A 16,118-nucleotide genomic window follows, 5' to 3' on the forward strand; every position below is an offset into this window, starting at 1 on the left:
TAATGGTGACGTTCTTAGCGATAAGAGTAGAGTATTTAAACAACGCATGAGTTCATCCACGTCGTCGTCGGCGGCGGCGGCAGTGACGGCGAATCAGAGTTCCGACGATAGAATGGCAAGCAGTGCAGCATCATCGTTGAAAAAAGCGTGCAACCTAGAAAACTTTTTGTCATCGAGCGGTGTTCCCAGTGCGGCGGCTGCAACTGTTGAAACAGCGCGAAATGGTTTTCTGGCAGCAGCCGCCGCTGCTCAACAGTACACACAGTTTAACCTATTCACACCGTACTTGAAGGACATGTTCTTTGCTGCCCAATTACTCAGAGGTAACATCGATAAAAAAAAAAACACCATTAAACGCCAACCAACTCACATTTCGAACTGGCCAGAAAATATTACACATTTATTAGAGTGGAAAGACCAAGTTAAAATCCACTCAACGTTTGTTACAAATTAAAGTTTTGTTTGAGTTTGCATCTCTACTGCATACGTCGACGCATTCAATTACTAAGCGATTTGTCGTAACTTTTCTCTTTCACTCACTCGCTCGGTCTCTCCTTCACTCGCCTAACCTAATGGCTTATTCCGCTTTTATCGACATCACCCATCTATTCATGATCACAATGCACGCGATGCGTAACATGTTCTTCAATGTTCTTTGATCATTTCGCCCTCATTCAGAACATCAATGTAAACACACACAATCTCACATACCGTTAGCCTCAAAAGTGGCTATGCGACCAGAGGAGATGCTCAATTAGTCACCGCTTTCTCTTCTAATGTGTGTGTGTGAGTGAGTGTGTGTATGCCCAAGTTTTTTGTATTATTCAAACCACTTTTGTTCAATTCATTTAACAATTCACGCAGATAGTGTTCAGCTTTCTGTTTAGTTTTGTTTGTTCAGCTCGTCGTCGATGCGACACATTTCAAATTGAGATAATTTTTCTCCAGTCTCTTTGATCATGATTATTCGTTTTTTTTTTAACAATGAATTTTCATTTGGCTTCTTTTTTTGTTGCTTCCATTCACTAGAATGGAATTTAATTAGAAATTTTTTAGCTCTTTTGTTATATCGAAAAATCCAAATGCAAATGCATCAAATTGCTTGCGTTTTGGCTGTGAACATGAAGTTTCAATCAAAATTCCTCCCATTGTGCCCGAAGAACAAAGAACCGAAAAAAGCCAACCGAAATCAAAAACGTTACGCACGAGAAGAGAACATCTCAAGGAGAACCGATTGAAGTGGCGAGAGGGAATTACGTGCTAGCGGACGTTTAAGGACATTTGGTCGACTTTCAATACCTTCTCCATTTAAAATCGTAAATACACCCGCCCGTGCACGCGAAGGAGTTCTCCGCGTTTTTTTTTTTTGCTTCGATGCGAATATAATATCAAATGCTCCAAGATTGCGACTATAAAATGAGCTCTAATAATAATACGCTGCAGTGGCAAGGCTGTTATTACGGCGCTATTTTCCATTTTGCATCCATTGTAAATGGAAAGTGGATATTAAATCGGCGACCAGCAGTTTTTGCTTTGCTTCGACTTTGTTTTGATTCCAAACAAACGATTTAGAAATCGTCATCGAATCAGAAGTTTTAAAGCCAACACATCGATTGAGTTCAAACATTTGCGCTCAATTCATTTGATCTACTGAAAAATATCTGACGATTCCCGTTAGAATTTAACCCATCAACGCAGAATATTTCTCCATAAAATGCAATCTTGTGATACATATCTCAGTGTTTCCTGCGCCACAATTCGAATACATGACCCAATAAGCGTTCGTTTTATGACTTGATACCGAGCATTTAACTAATTAAAACCTTCATTTGCAAGTAGAAAAACCATTTTTTGTGCCACCAGTCTGAAGTGCGAATGCCACCACGCAAGAAATGCGATAAGTTGCTCTTCTTCTTATGATAAATCATTTTTGGCTTACTGACAACATGTACATTTTTGTGCAGAAGCTGGCATTTTCGCTGGCCGTCTTGCATCGAAACGGAAGGAAAGACACAAACTTACGATGAAAGAAAAAAGAAGCGAAAGAATAAAAAAAATACAAACTTATAATTTTGCTGAAAAATGAGCGTAAACTTCTGGAAATGTACATTATGGCGCGAGAGCAACACGGAGAGTGAACGAAGCGCGAGAGAACAGCGAAGATTATGTAAATAGTGTGTGACAGGGCAATGTCAGGCAATGTATTATGAATTTGCAAACGACGGCTGCTGCTCTACCATGTTGACAAAACAATGGCTGCGACTCGGCTGTTATCCTGTTGCAATTGAACGCGCTGAATAACAACAACACGCCGAAAATATGTATCATAAGACACTTCATTCTGTGCACACAAGATAATTTGTAACATTCTTCTCCCTTCTCTCTCTCTTTTTCATCTTGCTTGTTATTATTTCTTCATACATAACAAAGTGCTGCTTCCTGCTACAATAATACTTCGTACAAATTTTGCGAACGAAAGGAAGAAAAAAAATGCTTCTTTCCATTTAGTTGACGGCAAAAATTTGTGATATTTTTGCGTTTAGCACTTTAAATGTGGTTAATGGGAAAAGTCAAGTCATCTCTTCGTGCCGACCTTCGAAGCGTTTATTTAATTAATTTATCTGCATCCATTAGACGTTTACGGCTTTTGTAAACAAGTTTTTAATTCTCGTGTCTATTGAAGAAATAAAAAAGCTGGAGAAAATCGCATCAAATCACCGAGACACGGTGTGTGTGTGTGAAGCAAGTTCGTTCCAGTCAAAAAATCATAATTTCCAACTAAACGAAAATGTGTGCTCCTTTCGATTGCAATGCATTCGACTGCGATGCAATTTGCTCTTTAATAAAACGAAACTTTGTGCTCACAATGGCAACTAACATAACGACTGAATAGCTGGCTACACGTTTTCTTTCTGAGAAGTACTTAATTTTGTGCAGCTCGGCTTGCATTTAATGCAAACTTATCATTTTTTTCCATTTCCAAAGTAACGGGATCCCCATTTCAAACTGGAGTAACAAAAAGAAACGGTGCGGCCAATTGTAAAGTGAACTGTGTGTTGTGATTTCGATTGCAGTGGCCACCGTGTCGTATCGTTTCACATGTTTAAGCCGAATGTTGATTGTGTGTGTGTGTGTGTGAGTGTGTGTATAGTGTACACGATTAATAGCGTCGAAACCTTATTTATGTAATCAAGAAAATGACAAACGGTAATTTACTGCGCTTACATTTCTCTACATGCACATTTTATCGCATTTAAATGTCATACGCAACGTCGCTTACCTCTTTTTTTGTACCCTGTTTTTACTTCTTTTATTATTCGTACATATGAAATTCGTTGGGTTTTTTGTGTGTTTTGCGCGCAGCAAATAGGTGTCAGTAATACGCTACTTTCTCCGTCAGTTTTCGACCGTTCAACTACATCATTTTGAAAATTGCTACGACGGCCCGACGAACATTTCACCGTAGCAGCCAGTCTAAGATCGTTTTATTTTCTTGCTGTTAAACGATTTACATTGCAAAAGTGAAAAGAAAATGTAAAGTAATAAATAATTTTCGGTTTTCGGCGATAAAAAGATTATGTTGCGAGATTGTGTGCGTGAGTTGTTAGTGCGCTGAGTAGGTAAAAATGTTTCACATACACAAATGATATAAATCAATGTCTCGTGTCACACAATCGTGTGCGGTTTTGTGCGTTTGCGATGTGCGAGTACGACAAACATCGGAAACTAAATAACATCGGATCAGATTAATTGAGAATGTGTACACACTTCATGTACGACAAATAAAATGTGCAATCAGCAAACGCAACAGCAACGAACGGCATAGCCACAGCAACAAAAAAACAACGAAATAAACGGAAACACACGACTGATTGCCATTGCATTAGGTTGCATATCGTACCGCCAAGTAAAGATCATCGAGAATGGCTTTTTTTTTCGCTTTTAATGCTTGCGCTCATTGAATGGGCGCTCTGGCTTTGATGGCCTTTGCGCGCCAAACATTTTCGATTCGATCGAGCATCATATTCGCGCCGTGTATTAGTCTCTCTCTCTATCACATGTTTTCAATAAAAATTTTATGTGTTCATAATGAAAGTAGCTTTCACCCGCTAAGCGAAAAGAAGAAGAAAAACATCATCAACAACATGGAAAAAAAAAAGTAAAATAAGACGTAACAACTACGCTGATCACAATACTTGCCACTCGTGCACGTACGAATCAAACGAATGAACAAAATATATGTACGATGAACAACAGAAGAGAAGGAAAAAAAAAACAACAGCAACATCGTCTGAAAAATCCAACACACAAGCGCACCACGGCACATATATTGAAAAGAGAAAAGCCACATCGAAATGAGATGAGGGCAATGTTAAGTACGTAAAATGAAACAAAATGAATGAAAAGAGAAGAAAAACGACGGCCACAGAGCACATGAGAGAGTGTGAGAGAGAGAGACTAGAGCGCAAGCACTGAGTAAACATTCCATTGTATGTATGTAATCACGAAAATAAGATGAAATAAAAAAGCAACAGCAACACACAACAAAATCGAAAAGCAAAGCGATACGCGAGACAAGAGAAAGAGCAATAATATTGAATTGAAAAATTCGTTTGTGAGATGTTTTTAAAGCGTCAAAATGAAATGGTACAAATGTGCACAACGCCGATCGGCGACTCACAGTGCGCACCGCGCACAACACTCTCACCTCTTTCAGCGCTCTCTCGAACGCGCGCGCATAAATCGATCGCGACACGGCCGACTCGAAAACTCGTTTGACGGTTTTAAATTTGATTTTAAAACTTCTTTCCTTCTCTCTCTCTCTCTCTCTCACTCTTTCACATGTACTACATGCCCGTCGCAGTGCCGTGACATGGCTATTGCAATGCTCAAGTAGCACTCTCTCAATACGTCACACAATATTCAAATCAATTGTAATTTCTTTTGTTTATAACGTTCGTTTGACAATTGCATTTCAAATTTGAAACGGGCAATTGCTCACGATCTGTGAGACTCTCTTGCGCGCCACATGAAAAAAACCATTCGCCTTATGGCCATTTAAGTGTATCGAGATGACTTTTTGCGTCACGTTGTGGCTTAGGACTCATTGAAATCACACTCCGATGCAATTTTCAATTGTGAACTTTGCAATCGCACATGAACAAAACGAAACGGCACCTTTCTTCCCAAGCACCGTTACAAATGAGATGCTAATCTCTCTGTCTCCATGACTTTTTATGCAGAAAACCTCTTCAACGTTTTTTTTTTTTTGCATTTTACACCACTAGATTAACATTTCAATGTTCCTGTTTCTGTTTTTTTTTCGGTTCGTTAGAGCAACAACAGTTGCATTTATGTTTACCATCGAATTGTTTTGATTGTGTTTGAGAGACCTCAAAATAGAATTACTTGTTTTGACTATTTGGTATTTTTTCCACTCGGTTCGATTCGGATTTAACGCGTTTGCTCCGGTCATCGTGATGACAAATAGCCATGCGATGGAATCTGAATGACGTATCAACTTCAAGCCGATTCTTTTTTTTTATGTGAAAAGAGATAATTACACACACACAGCATGTAACAACACATAAAACGATCTCACGGTAGTAATTTGGAAAACGTGAAACATACGCACCGTAATTTCGGCCTGATAGAGAGCCCTCCGATGTGTGTGGGCATGAGTGCACAAAAGAAGAGCGACGCACCAAAAACAGACAGAGAGACCAGTTGGGGTGCATCCGACGTGCGTTTACTTTGGTAAACGAGTAATCACGCATAATCACCAATGAGCCAACCGTCAAAAGGAATGAACCGACATTCGGGCATTCCAGTGTTTGATCAGTTTGATCAATGTGTAAAACACAAGAAATAATATGACATACTGAATGATTCAATCGATGCATCCATCTCGTGTTTGAAAATCGTTTTGTCTATCTCAAAGACTTTATATGTGCGTTTGAAGAATTTTCATAGCGAAGAATGTATTTAAGACCCCACTCTTGCACTCTGGTCGGAAACACCCAACACGAATGTTGTTCCTGTTTTGCCTGCGATAAAATGCGCCTTCTCTCTATTTGAAAAACAAAAAAACTTTTTGTATTCAATTCATTACAGTGGAGCTGGTTAAAACACAAACTGAACAAACAACCGCGTACTCAGTGAGTGAAAACAAAAGAAGAATCAAACTGATGCCAGAACAAAAGACCAGTATCTCTGCTGTGTTCCCTCATTCCATTCAGAATACATAAATACTTGTATATACAAAAAGTATTTCAACAAATCATTTGAGTCTTTTGATAATGCAGCACAAGCGAGAAAAGCACTTTTCGTAATTATCAAAATCACCATTCAAACGAGTCGGCATTTCTGGTTCTCGAAAGAATGCCATTGTGGAATCTGTGAAAATGTATTTAATTGCTTATCGAAAATTTTCGGGCGAAAAGCACAGAATAGCCGTTGCATATCGGTGATATTGACATGTCTTGTGTCGTTTTCATTTAAAAAATATGTCAATCCGAAGAGAAATGCATCAATCTTATCGTTTGGCTATTTAGATGAGGTGAAATGCATTTCAAACTTGTATCCCATAATCAACGAAACTAGAATCACTCTGAAGAACCAAGTGGAAAACTTTAGAAACATCAAATATGCATTCAGGTTGTGTTTGAGTGTGACTCGTAAGCAACAAAAATAGAAAATTATTTCAATTATTAAACATTTTGAATGTTGTTGTTGTTGACACGACATCACACCAGAATATCTGTGTGAAATATAATACTCTCTCTGGATTTGGATATTACTAAAGTGTTTGGGAATTGTCGTTTTCCTTCACGCTCTTCATAAAAGTTGAAATAGATCTTGACTTTATAAGTCAAACCGCATTTGAGGCGTCACGTTTGTTCAACGGGTGTCTCTGTTGAAAATAGAGTTGCGCTCTCCGTCTTTGTAGCACGGTACAAGAGCAATTATCGCACTTTAAAACACACTTCAAAACATTTTCGATTCATAATTTCACGGCTACATTTTTATTACTCAAACAACTGTGACTACGGATTTTTTCAACAATTTTTTTTTTTTAATTTTGCTACGCCGCGCGACGAACTAAATCGAGTTCATCGCGTGGAATTCACGACAGAATTTAAGTAAATCAATGTGAGAGCGTTTCTATGTTCGTTTTCAAAATTTCAAGAGAGAAAGAAAAAAATCAACAAATTTACTGCGGTAAATTATTACTAATCATTTACTTCTCATGAAATGTGTAAGTGGCGCGGCGTCTTTGGTTCATTTTCTAGCCTTTCGTCGGCCAGAGAATTCGACGAAAAACAGTGTATGGTTTTGTTCAAATTAAAGCCAGCAAGCTACTGTATCCGAATTCGATTCGTCGGAAAGAATAATTCCAAAATTTCGTGATCATCGATAATTTGGGATGTTTCGAGCTTAAACATCAAACGCACAAATCTATTTTTTTTTCGCTTTGATTTCGAATGAGAGGAAAAAACGGTCGAATGACCACGGGCATAGCAACAACAAACAGTCGTGCGTCGTTTGCTGTTGCTGTTTCTCTCTCTCTCTCTCTCTCTCTCTCTCTCTTTCGTTTGTTTCGATTTTGGTTTCTATTAGAGCGTTTATTTTGATCTCTCACATTCTCATTAATTTACTAGTTAAGCGATCGGCGGTGTGCGAAGAACGCAGACTCATCAACCTACGCATCGACATAGCAATCCGTCATATTTTTTCGGGCTGCAATAGATATATTTGAGAATTGTTCGCTATAGTTCGCTCGTACTCCTTTTTTTCGTGACATTCTCAATCACGAGTTCATCAAACTGTTTTGCTCTGTATTTTATTGTTCTTCTTCATTTTCATTCTATGTTTCAAAACGTTTTCCGTCGAAAGATCTAAAATTCAATCAAAATGGAAAACAATATTCGAAATTTCTTTTCAATTGTTTCATCTTAAGTTTTTTGTGAATGTATCGATTGACACAATCTTAATTTCGTTTTGTATTTAAAAGTAATCACTCAGCTTTAGTTTCGTTTGGCTGATGAGGAAAATCTCTAACGTTGCAGCTAAATTATGCTGTTAGGGAAACACAAACACATTTAACAATAGATTGACACAGCACAAAAGAACAGAATGATGAAGAAAAGAAGAACGACAGCAACCAGAAACTATGGAAATAGCGATTATGAATTGAAAGCGAAGGGGAAGCGGAATAATAAATGAAAAGAATGTTTTTTTTTCCTTTCGTTCGCTCTTTCGTCGACGTTGACGTCGACTTCTTCCACTGAAATCGCTTCATAAATATAGATCAGCTTGTACACGGGAACCCAACAGTCTTATATTTGTTTACGACATAGTATACAAAGTCGCACACCACATTTTCGTGTGGAATGCATTCAACGGGCTGGCTCAAGAGCTCACATGGAAATAATTATATACATATATCGTCGTATGCCGACGGTAGTTTTGTGTATATGCATTATGCACAACTCTATATACATACATACTCGTTACTTTGTTTTTATTGTGAAAATTCGAATTTTTAGTTGTGTTGAAAAACACAGAAGCAACATCGACGACAAATGAACGAAAGACTGAAATTAGAATGGAAAAATAAGTAATATTCAAACGGTTTTGCAAAAGAAGACATGCAAAATCGAACGTCTGAAAACTTCAGAAAAAAAGAGAGCGTTGAATGGATTCCCGAACGTCTACAAATCTCCTTTTGTTTGCCCTTTTCATCGGCGTAAATTGCCATCGTGGTTGAGCGAACGGTTGAGAAAAGGGACGGTTCACAATTTACATCTACGTATTACGATGGCTGCAGAGCAGCAGGCAGAATCGAAATCAAAAGACGAATAAAAAAGGGGATGATGAGCATCGATGTAATCACGCAGATTTTCTAAGCGAATGAGTTAATTTTTGAAGATTTTGACCAAACACAATGCCATTTCTTATTATTCTTTTCAGTCGAACAAAGCCGGATTTTGGGAGAAAGAACGAAAAAAAATATTACTACGCAGTTTCATGGAACATGTTATATTCAATTTTAAATTTCTTTTCATAATGAGATTTGATTGTAATGCATTCTAAACGACTAATGAAATGGTCTAATGAATTTGTTTTTTTCTTTTGTTTGCAGGGTATTATCAACCGGCTGGTCCATTGATAAATCCTCATCCTCATTTAGTTGGCGGCCCTCAAAACCTAACCAAACAACCTACATCGTCACCGTTAGACTCGGAATCGCTGCAACAGTCGCAACAATCGAGCTCAGTTGGCGAAGGTAATGAATGCGATCATTATGTCTGAATCAACACACTTTTTTCTTTGTACAATTGTATTTTCTTTTGATCTTATGCTTTTCTTCTAATTCGTACATTTTTCATCTTTCTGTAAATACAATTGAATTCCATGAACATTTTCAAATATTCAAAAAAAAATTAACAAAATTTTTGGCGATTACTAATGATTTACGCATTTCTTCAATTCCACAGGACCTTCACACACGTTCCGATATCAGCAACCACCAGTGTCATCACAAGCAATACCTCAGCCACAGTTGCAAGTGCCACCGGTATCACCGATACCAAGCCATTATTCACGGGCACCGCATCAGATGCACTGTCCCACATATCCGCCATCGTATTACGCATATGGTCAGCATCCCCGTGATATGTGCTATTCGCCACCATATCAACCAGGCTATTATACACCAAAGGTCTATCCAACCGCTTATCGTCAGTACATGCCAAGCACATCATACTATCAAGCCGTTCCGCCAAGTGAACTGTACGAGCATCCCGGATCAATGCATCAATCGCCATTAATTCCGCCGCCAGTATCACAGCAAGCAGCTCAATCGATTCCAACATCAACCGCACCAATTCAACCTCAACCACAGCAAATGCAATCGCCCAACACCCAATTAGTGCCGTCAATTCCGAATGCACCGCATTTAGAACCCTATCCACCATACTATACGCCCGGTTACAACCACGGAGGAGGCTATACGCGTAGTATACAACCTCCTTTTATCGGTAAGCAAAAGTATGGACACTGTATTCACATTCACACATTCTCGTGATTTTGCCAAATAGAAAAATCACGATAAAATACCCTGTTTATTTTGTTTGAGTTTGTGTGTGCGTGACTTATGGTTTGTAAGATGACTTGATTTCCTGCACATTTGCTCTGGAGCCATTTGTTTTGGTTGTCACTGTTATTGGTCTTAATTTCCATCGTTATATTTGGATTTTTCACGTAAATTTTTGTCAAAATTTCCTTGAATTTCATGTGCAGCGAAATTGTTGAATTTGTTTCTTTTTTCCATTTTGCGTGTGGAATGTTTTCGATTTTAATTTGAGAAAAATTGTTTGCTTTTCCAATATAGATTCATCACCATACCAGGGCAGTTGCCCATGTCCAATTCAGTCGTTTCCAAAAAACGTGCATATTGGGCCTCTTATTGGTAGCAAGACCGATAAGGGCCCGTGCCAAAAAAACTCATCACATTTACACGACTCTGCATTAATAAATCCAGTTCAATTCAAGCAAGAGAACAATAAAAACGGCGATCTTGACATTATTGTAAAGCCAGAAATTGTCGATCCACTCACCCAATACGATACAAATCATAAAAGTATCGATTCCATTGATCGATCGTATGAGAAAATAGCGCTGGTGCCACAACATCATCCGAATTATACATTGAATCCAAAATTATTGGAACAGCCCGAAATGTCGATCAGTCCAGCACGTGGTTCGATCGGACCGGGCATTCCAAAAATTCAAGCCGGTGCAACACAACCGCTGGATGTATCGTTAGAAAAACCAATATCGACCTCATTGAATCAGTCAACACCAGTCACAAGTCGACGGGCTCGTGTTGGCAAGAGTATGGCTCGCGAAATGATGCTGCAATCACATGCCGCCATAAATGATTCAGCTCATGAAATGGACATGGATTTACAGGGAGATTCACTAAGTGAATCGAAGAGCAACATTTGTGCATCGACACCGATCAAGGAACAGATTCACAATGACGAATATGAGAAGAATACCACGAACACACCCCATTTTCTGTCGACCACCAAACCAATGAATGGCACATTCATCAAACAGGAAGACGTTAAGAAGGAGTGTGATGACGATGTTCTACTGATCTCGGACAAATCAGAAACAGACACAATTTCATCGGATCACGAAAAATCCGTCGATTGTATACAAATCATCGATTTGTCCAGTGACAATGGCATTAAACTTCATACGGATGAACATTTGCCGAAAAGTAACTCGCTGAAACGTCACTGTGAGAATGAGAGTTCGGCAGATGAAATCATCGATTTGGACGAAGACAATGCCATTACAACGGTGAAACGACGGAAAATCCTCGAATTCCATAAAAATCCCAGCAAAAAATCACCACCAAATAGTTACAAGAATTTAATAAAGCCTTCCGATCCGAAATCATACTTGCGCCGAGCAGACTCAAGAGATAAAGACCTAGCGATCAAATGTAGTACACCACGAACGGATGAACAAACGATAAATCTAACACCAAATGGTTCCAATGAACATGATGCATTCAGAAATGGTACATATGATGTTGATGATAACGATGTTAAAACGATTGAGAGCAGTGAAAACCGAACGGAAAGCCTTGGAAAATCTGTGGATGCCATTTCATTGACAATGCCATCGATAGCTGATGAATTCCCACAAGAACTATCGGCTACTGAAGAAGAAAATTTCATGTCGCATCTCGACTCAAATAGCGAAGGCGTTTCGAAGGGATACTGTTCGGACAATGAGGTTTTGTCACGGAAAAAGGAACGCCTTAAAACGAAACTGCAGAAATGTGAAGGCCGATCTCGTTCTGAATCAAAGAAATGTGGAAAGATTCCAAATGGCAAATTGGCGACAAAGTCTGAGAAATCAAATCCAAAATCGAGAAAGAGTTCGCGCGATCGATCGACATCGTCTAGCAAATCGAAAGAACGTGCTGAAAAACCACCAGCAGCGAAAAAGGCGAAACAAAATTCGGACAATGTGTCTCCAAGCAGATCGTCAACGCCGGCTGCAAGCAAAAAGAAGATCGAGTCGAAAAACAAAAAATCAAAAACACCCAAAACGAAAAAGAGCTGTGAAAAATCGAAGAAGACACCCGAAAATCAATCGTCGAACGAATGCGACACGGACGATGCATTGCTGGACAATGAATCACACATCCAAAATAACAACAATAACATTTTGCTGGATAAAAATAATCACATGCATTTGGAAGCACTGGTGGCTCCAACGTTTAACGTGAACAAATCGCTGGCCACAAAGAAATCCAAATCACGTGGCAGCAAATTCAGCAATAAGAAGAGGCATCGTGCTCGTCATCCGAAGCACGTCGAAGAAGTGATCATTCCACGACAAACATCAGCCGCACCACGATGGAGCAACGGCTGGAATTGGCTTGGCGAACCGTTTCAAGGAAAAGTGTTCCTTAATGTAAGTTGATTGATAATTTTCTCCTTCTTGTTTTGTTCATTTTTGAAAAGTTCATTAGAACATTGAATCTAATATGAACTTTCTATTCGTTTCTCTACAGAGTGACGATCATCAAGTGGTTCGAACGCGGTATCCAGCGATGCGACATGACTGCGGAGATATCATTCGACCGGGTGATTGTGTGCTTTTGCGAGCTGGTAGCAAGAAAAATGAACTTCCGTACGTTGCAAAAGTCGCATCACTATGGGAAAATCCTGAAGATGGTACGGATTCTCCTACATTTTTATTGTTTTTTTCTTTAAATTTTTGATATTTCTGGAAATTGTAGAATATAATCACTATATCATTGAATATTATGTCATATAAAAAGAAGTCAGTCATTAAATAAACTCTATTCTAAACATTTTAGAGTTTATTTAATGACTGGCTTCTTTTTATATGACATAATATTCAATGATATAGTGATTATATTCTACAGAAATGAGTTCGATTTGAATATACTTTTGCTTAGGATATTTTTTTCATTTAAATTTAAATTTAAATCATTAAAAACCCAAACTGATTGATTCTTCAATTTTTCAGGTGAAATGATGATGTCATTGCTGTGGTATTATCGTCCTGAGCACACCGAACAAGGTCGTCAGCCGACCGATTGCATGGATGAAGTATTTGCATCAAAACATCAAGATCACAACAGCGTTGCCTGCATCGAAGACAAATGCTATGTGCTTACGTTCAACGAGTATGGCAGGTAAATGAAACAATTTTGATTAAAATTTTGAACATTTTCGTGCATTCAAACATCTATTGGTAAATTTAAACGAATCGTGTCCATTTCCTTATTCCAGATACCGAAAGAGCATTCGGGCCATTGAGCAAGGAATCGAAGAAGTTCCCTCAATCGTTCCAGCTTTAAAACAATCGACGGGTCGCGAAGTACCACTAAACACCAACAGTGAATTGATTCTATTCTGTCGTCGTGTGTATGAGTTTCGTTTGCGGCGACTAATCAAAAACCCATCATAGGCTCAGCCACGGAAATATCAATCAAGTGTGCAGCAGACACTTGAAACAAAAAATTTAAAATAAAACATAACATTTGAAAATAGTTCCTTATGATGCATAGACAAAAATGCAGGAAGATAAAAATAAAGCAAAAAAAAAATGTACAAGCAAATTTTTTCTCCGAAAGATTTGATCGCAAACAATCTTATAAGGAAATGCAAAACCAGAGAAAATGTAAAAATTTGATTAAACACAAACAAACACATAAATTGACACAAATGTAAATGTTGTTGAATTCAGGTCCAATTAATAATTAAGATTTAATACATACATACACACACACACACAGAAAACGTATATAGAAATGAGTTGAATGTGTATAGAAAATAACCACAGTTATGCTTCGATGGAAAGCATTTTGTTTCCATATTTGACATGTAAGATCAGAGCAAAACACTACTTTCCATTTTGTTTGTAAATTTACAAAGCGTTAGAGATTCTAATTAGGACGTAGATCGTAAATCTGTAATTCCGTATTCAGCCTTGGTGTATTTATATAAACAACATTCTGTCATGCTACGTAACAGATAAACAACGTGGAAAAGATGAGAAAAAAAATAAATGGTATAGTATATATGTCCGGATTGTAGCTAAAATTTCGGAGCAATTATTAAGGATAATCAGTATCTCATCAAATATGGAACAAGAACGGTTCGAATCAACCAAAAGGATGTGTGTGAACAAATAGAGGTCCGTGGTTTTTTTTTTATTATTCAAAATCAATGAGCAGAGATATGATAGCCATAGACAAGGAATTGCCTCTGACATTCTTTTGATTGCTTCATAAAATCGTGTAACATGATCATGGGAATTTATGAGTTTTTTGTTAATTTTTTTGTTGTTTTAAGTGGAACAAACGGTTAAATTTGCTACTGAGAAATCGATCCCAAAATGTAATCAACCACCATTTTGTTGAAAACGCTTCAAAAGCGCCAATTCTTGATTTTGACTGTCAGAAATTCAACAAGAGGAAATGAAAATGTAAAGTGAAATGCTGTGAGCGGGTATAAATATTTAAAAGCAACGATGACATCAACGGTGTGTCATCGAAATCCTATCATATTTATTTGAAACAGTTCTTGTACATTCGATTTTCGTCAGGAGACATATGCACGTGTAAAAAAATGAAAGAAAAAACTGGGCTTTGTTCAAAACAACACACCTATTTCAAGTTAATTTATTTTAAATTATTTTTATGCCTAACACCGCGCTCCATTATTTCGGACGACTAAGAATTACATTGTACACAAAAAACCAACGGAGCAAAATAAATATTTAAATTGTAAAAAACAAAAAAATACAAATCGATTTTGTCAAAGCAAAGGAAAATAAAGCAGTTGACTTGAAGAAACGAAAAAAACGTGAAAATGCTGAATTTAAATGTGTGTATTGTAGTGCCTTGTCCGTTCATTTCATCCGGAAAGTCTTTCTTCTGGTTAATTCTTAAGGGGTGAAATCATTCTTCTATCAATTTCCTCTCAGACGTGGATAATCACTCATCAGTCACTGGTTTTGTTCTTGTTTGGCCTAGAATAAATTTTCTTCCTTCATCAACAAAGTAACGAAGAATGATCAGGATAGTTTGAGTCACACATTACCATCAAACGTGCGATATGAATGATAAAATGTTGATTCCACGAGAAATTGACTTACTTTCGCACACCGAGGCAACAAAAGGGAGGAAAAAGTACACAAATTACATACGGTATACCGACGCATGTTAACCGAAATCATAACCAAAAAAATCAAAGCAAAATACAAGTTGTAAAAGTTATATATATATAAATGAAAACAAATTAAAATCTAAGTAAGCTATTTGTGTATTTTATTTGTATTTATGAAATAATGGAGCAAACAAAAGAAGAGAATCGGTTGCATTGTATCCGCATGAAAAATATCACATGTAACACAAAACCGAATTGTTAATTTAACTTGGCTCGGCATTACGTTCGAAATGGGTTGGAATTATTGGATGGATTGCAAGGGGAAAAAAACTATATAAAAATAGCATTTAATAAAGATGAGAAATGACAGAAAAAAAACACCTGAAAATATGTTTTTTCATTGAAATTGGTAATAATGTATTAAATGGAAGTATTGATCCGGTGTCATCATTCGCTCATTCAGAATGAATGCGGTGAGTTTGCTGAAAGTTTAATTGGCTGGATGCAGTTCAATCATATCAAGGTAAACTTTGATTGATTTCACAGTCGCTAATTCGAAATCGATTCTTAATTCGATTATGCATGGGTTTTCTCACATATACCAAAATTGAAATTGAATGCTCAAAACTTGGTTTGAATCCATGCAAAACTCAAGTATTGTCTAAACTATTCCGTGAAGGATATGCCATGAAAATTTAATGAGATATATGTGTTTGTGTTGAATCAGTTCACACTTGGACGCTTATCAGCACTATTCAACAGTGTTTCGCGTCAGCCCAGTGTGACGTAAATATCTCCATCTATTGCGCATCTGACAGGCACTAATGATTGTGTGTTTGCTCATTGCGAACGTTGTTATGCAAAACTTCAAAACACTCCAATGAG

General features: G+C 37.6%; 1 protein-coding gene across 2 annotated transcripts in view; it reads left to right on the forward strand.

The window, feature by feature from the left end:
- Positions 1–14,929, forward strand: part of LOC129568368 (uncharacterized) — an 84,257-nt gene extending 69,328 nt beyond the window's left edge. For both annotated transcript variants that reach the window (XM_055446103.1, XM_055446113.1), the window contains exons 6-11: positions 9,146–9,289; positions 9,501–10,043; positions 10,397–12,504; positions 12,605–12,767; positions 13,087–13,255; positions 13,353–14,929. In XM_055446103.1, coding sequence (XP_055302078.1) covers positions 9,146–9,289; positions 9,501–10,043; positions 10,397–12,504; positions 12,605–12,767; positions 13,087–13,255; positions 13,353–13,530 — 3,305 coding nt within the window. In that variant the 3' untranslated portion in view covers positions 13,531–14,929. The remainder of the gene's footprint in view (positions 1–9,145; positions 9,290–9,500; positions 10,044–10,396; positions 12,505–12,604; positions 12,768–13,086; positions 13,256–13,352) is intronic.
- The last annotated feature ends 1,189 nt before the right edge of the window (positions 14,930–16,118 follow it).

The sequence above is a fragment of the Sitodiplosis mosellana genome, unplaced genomic scaffold (genome assembly GCF_009176505.1).
Source record: "Sitodiplosis mosellana isolate CC-2019 unplaced genomic scaffold, AAFC_SMos_1.0 Smas_scaffold_1, whole genome shotgun sequence".
Classification (NCBI taxonomy): Eukaryota; Metazoa; Arthropoda; class Insecta; order Diptera; family Cecidomyiidae; genus Sitodiplosis; species Sitodiplosis mosellana.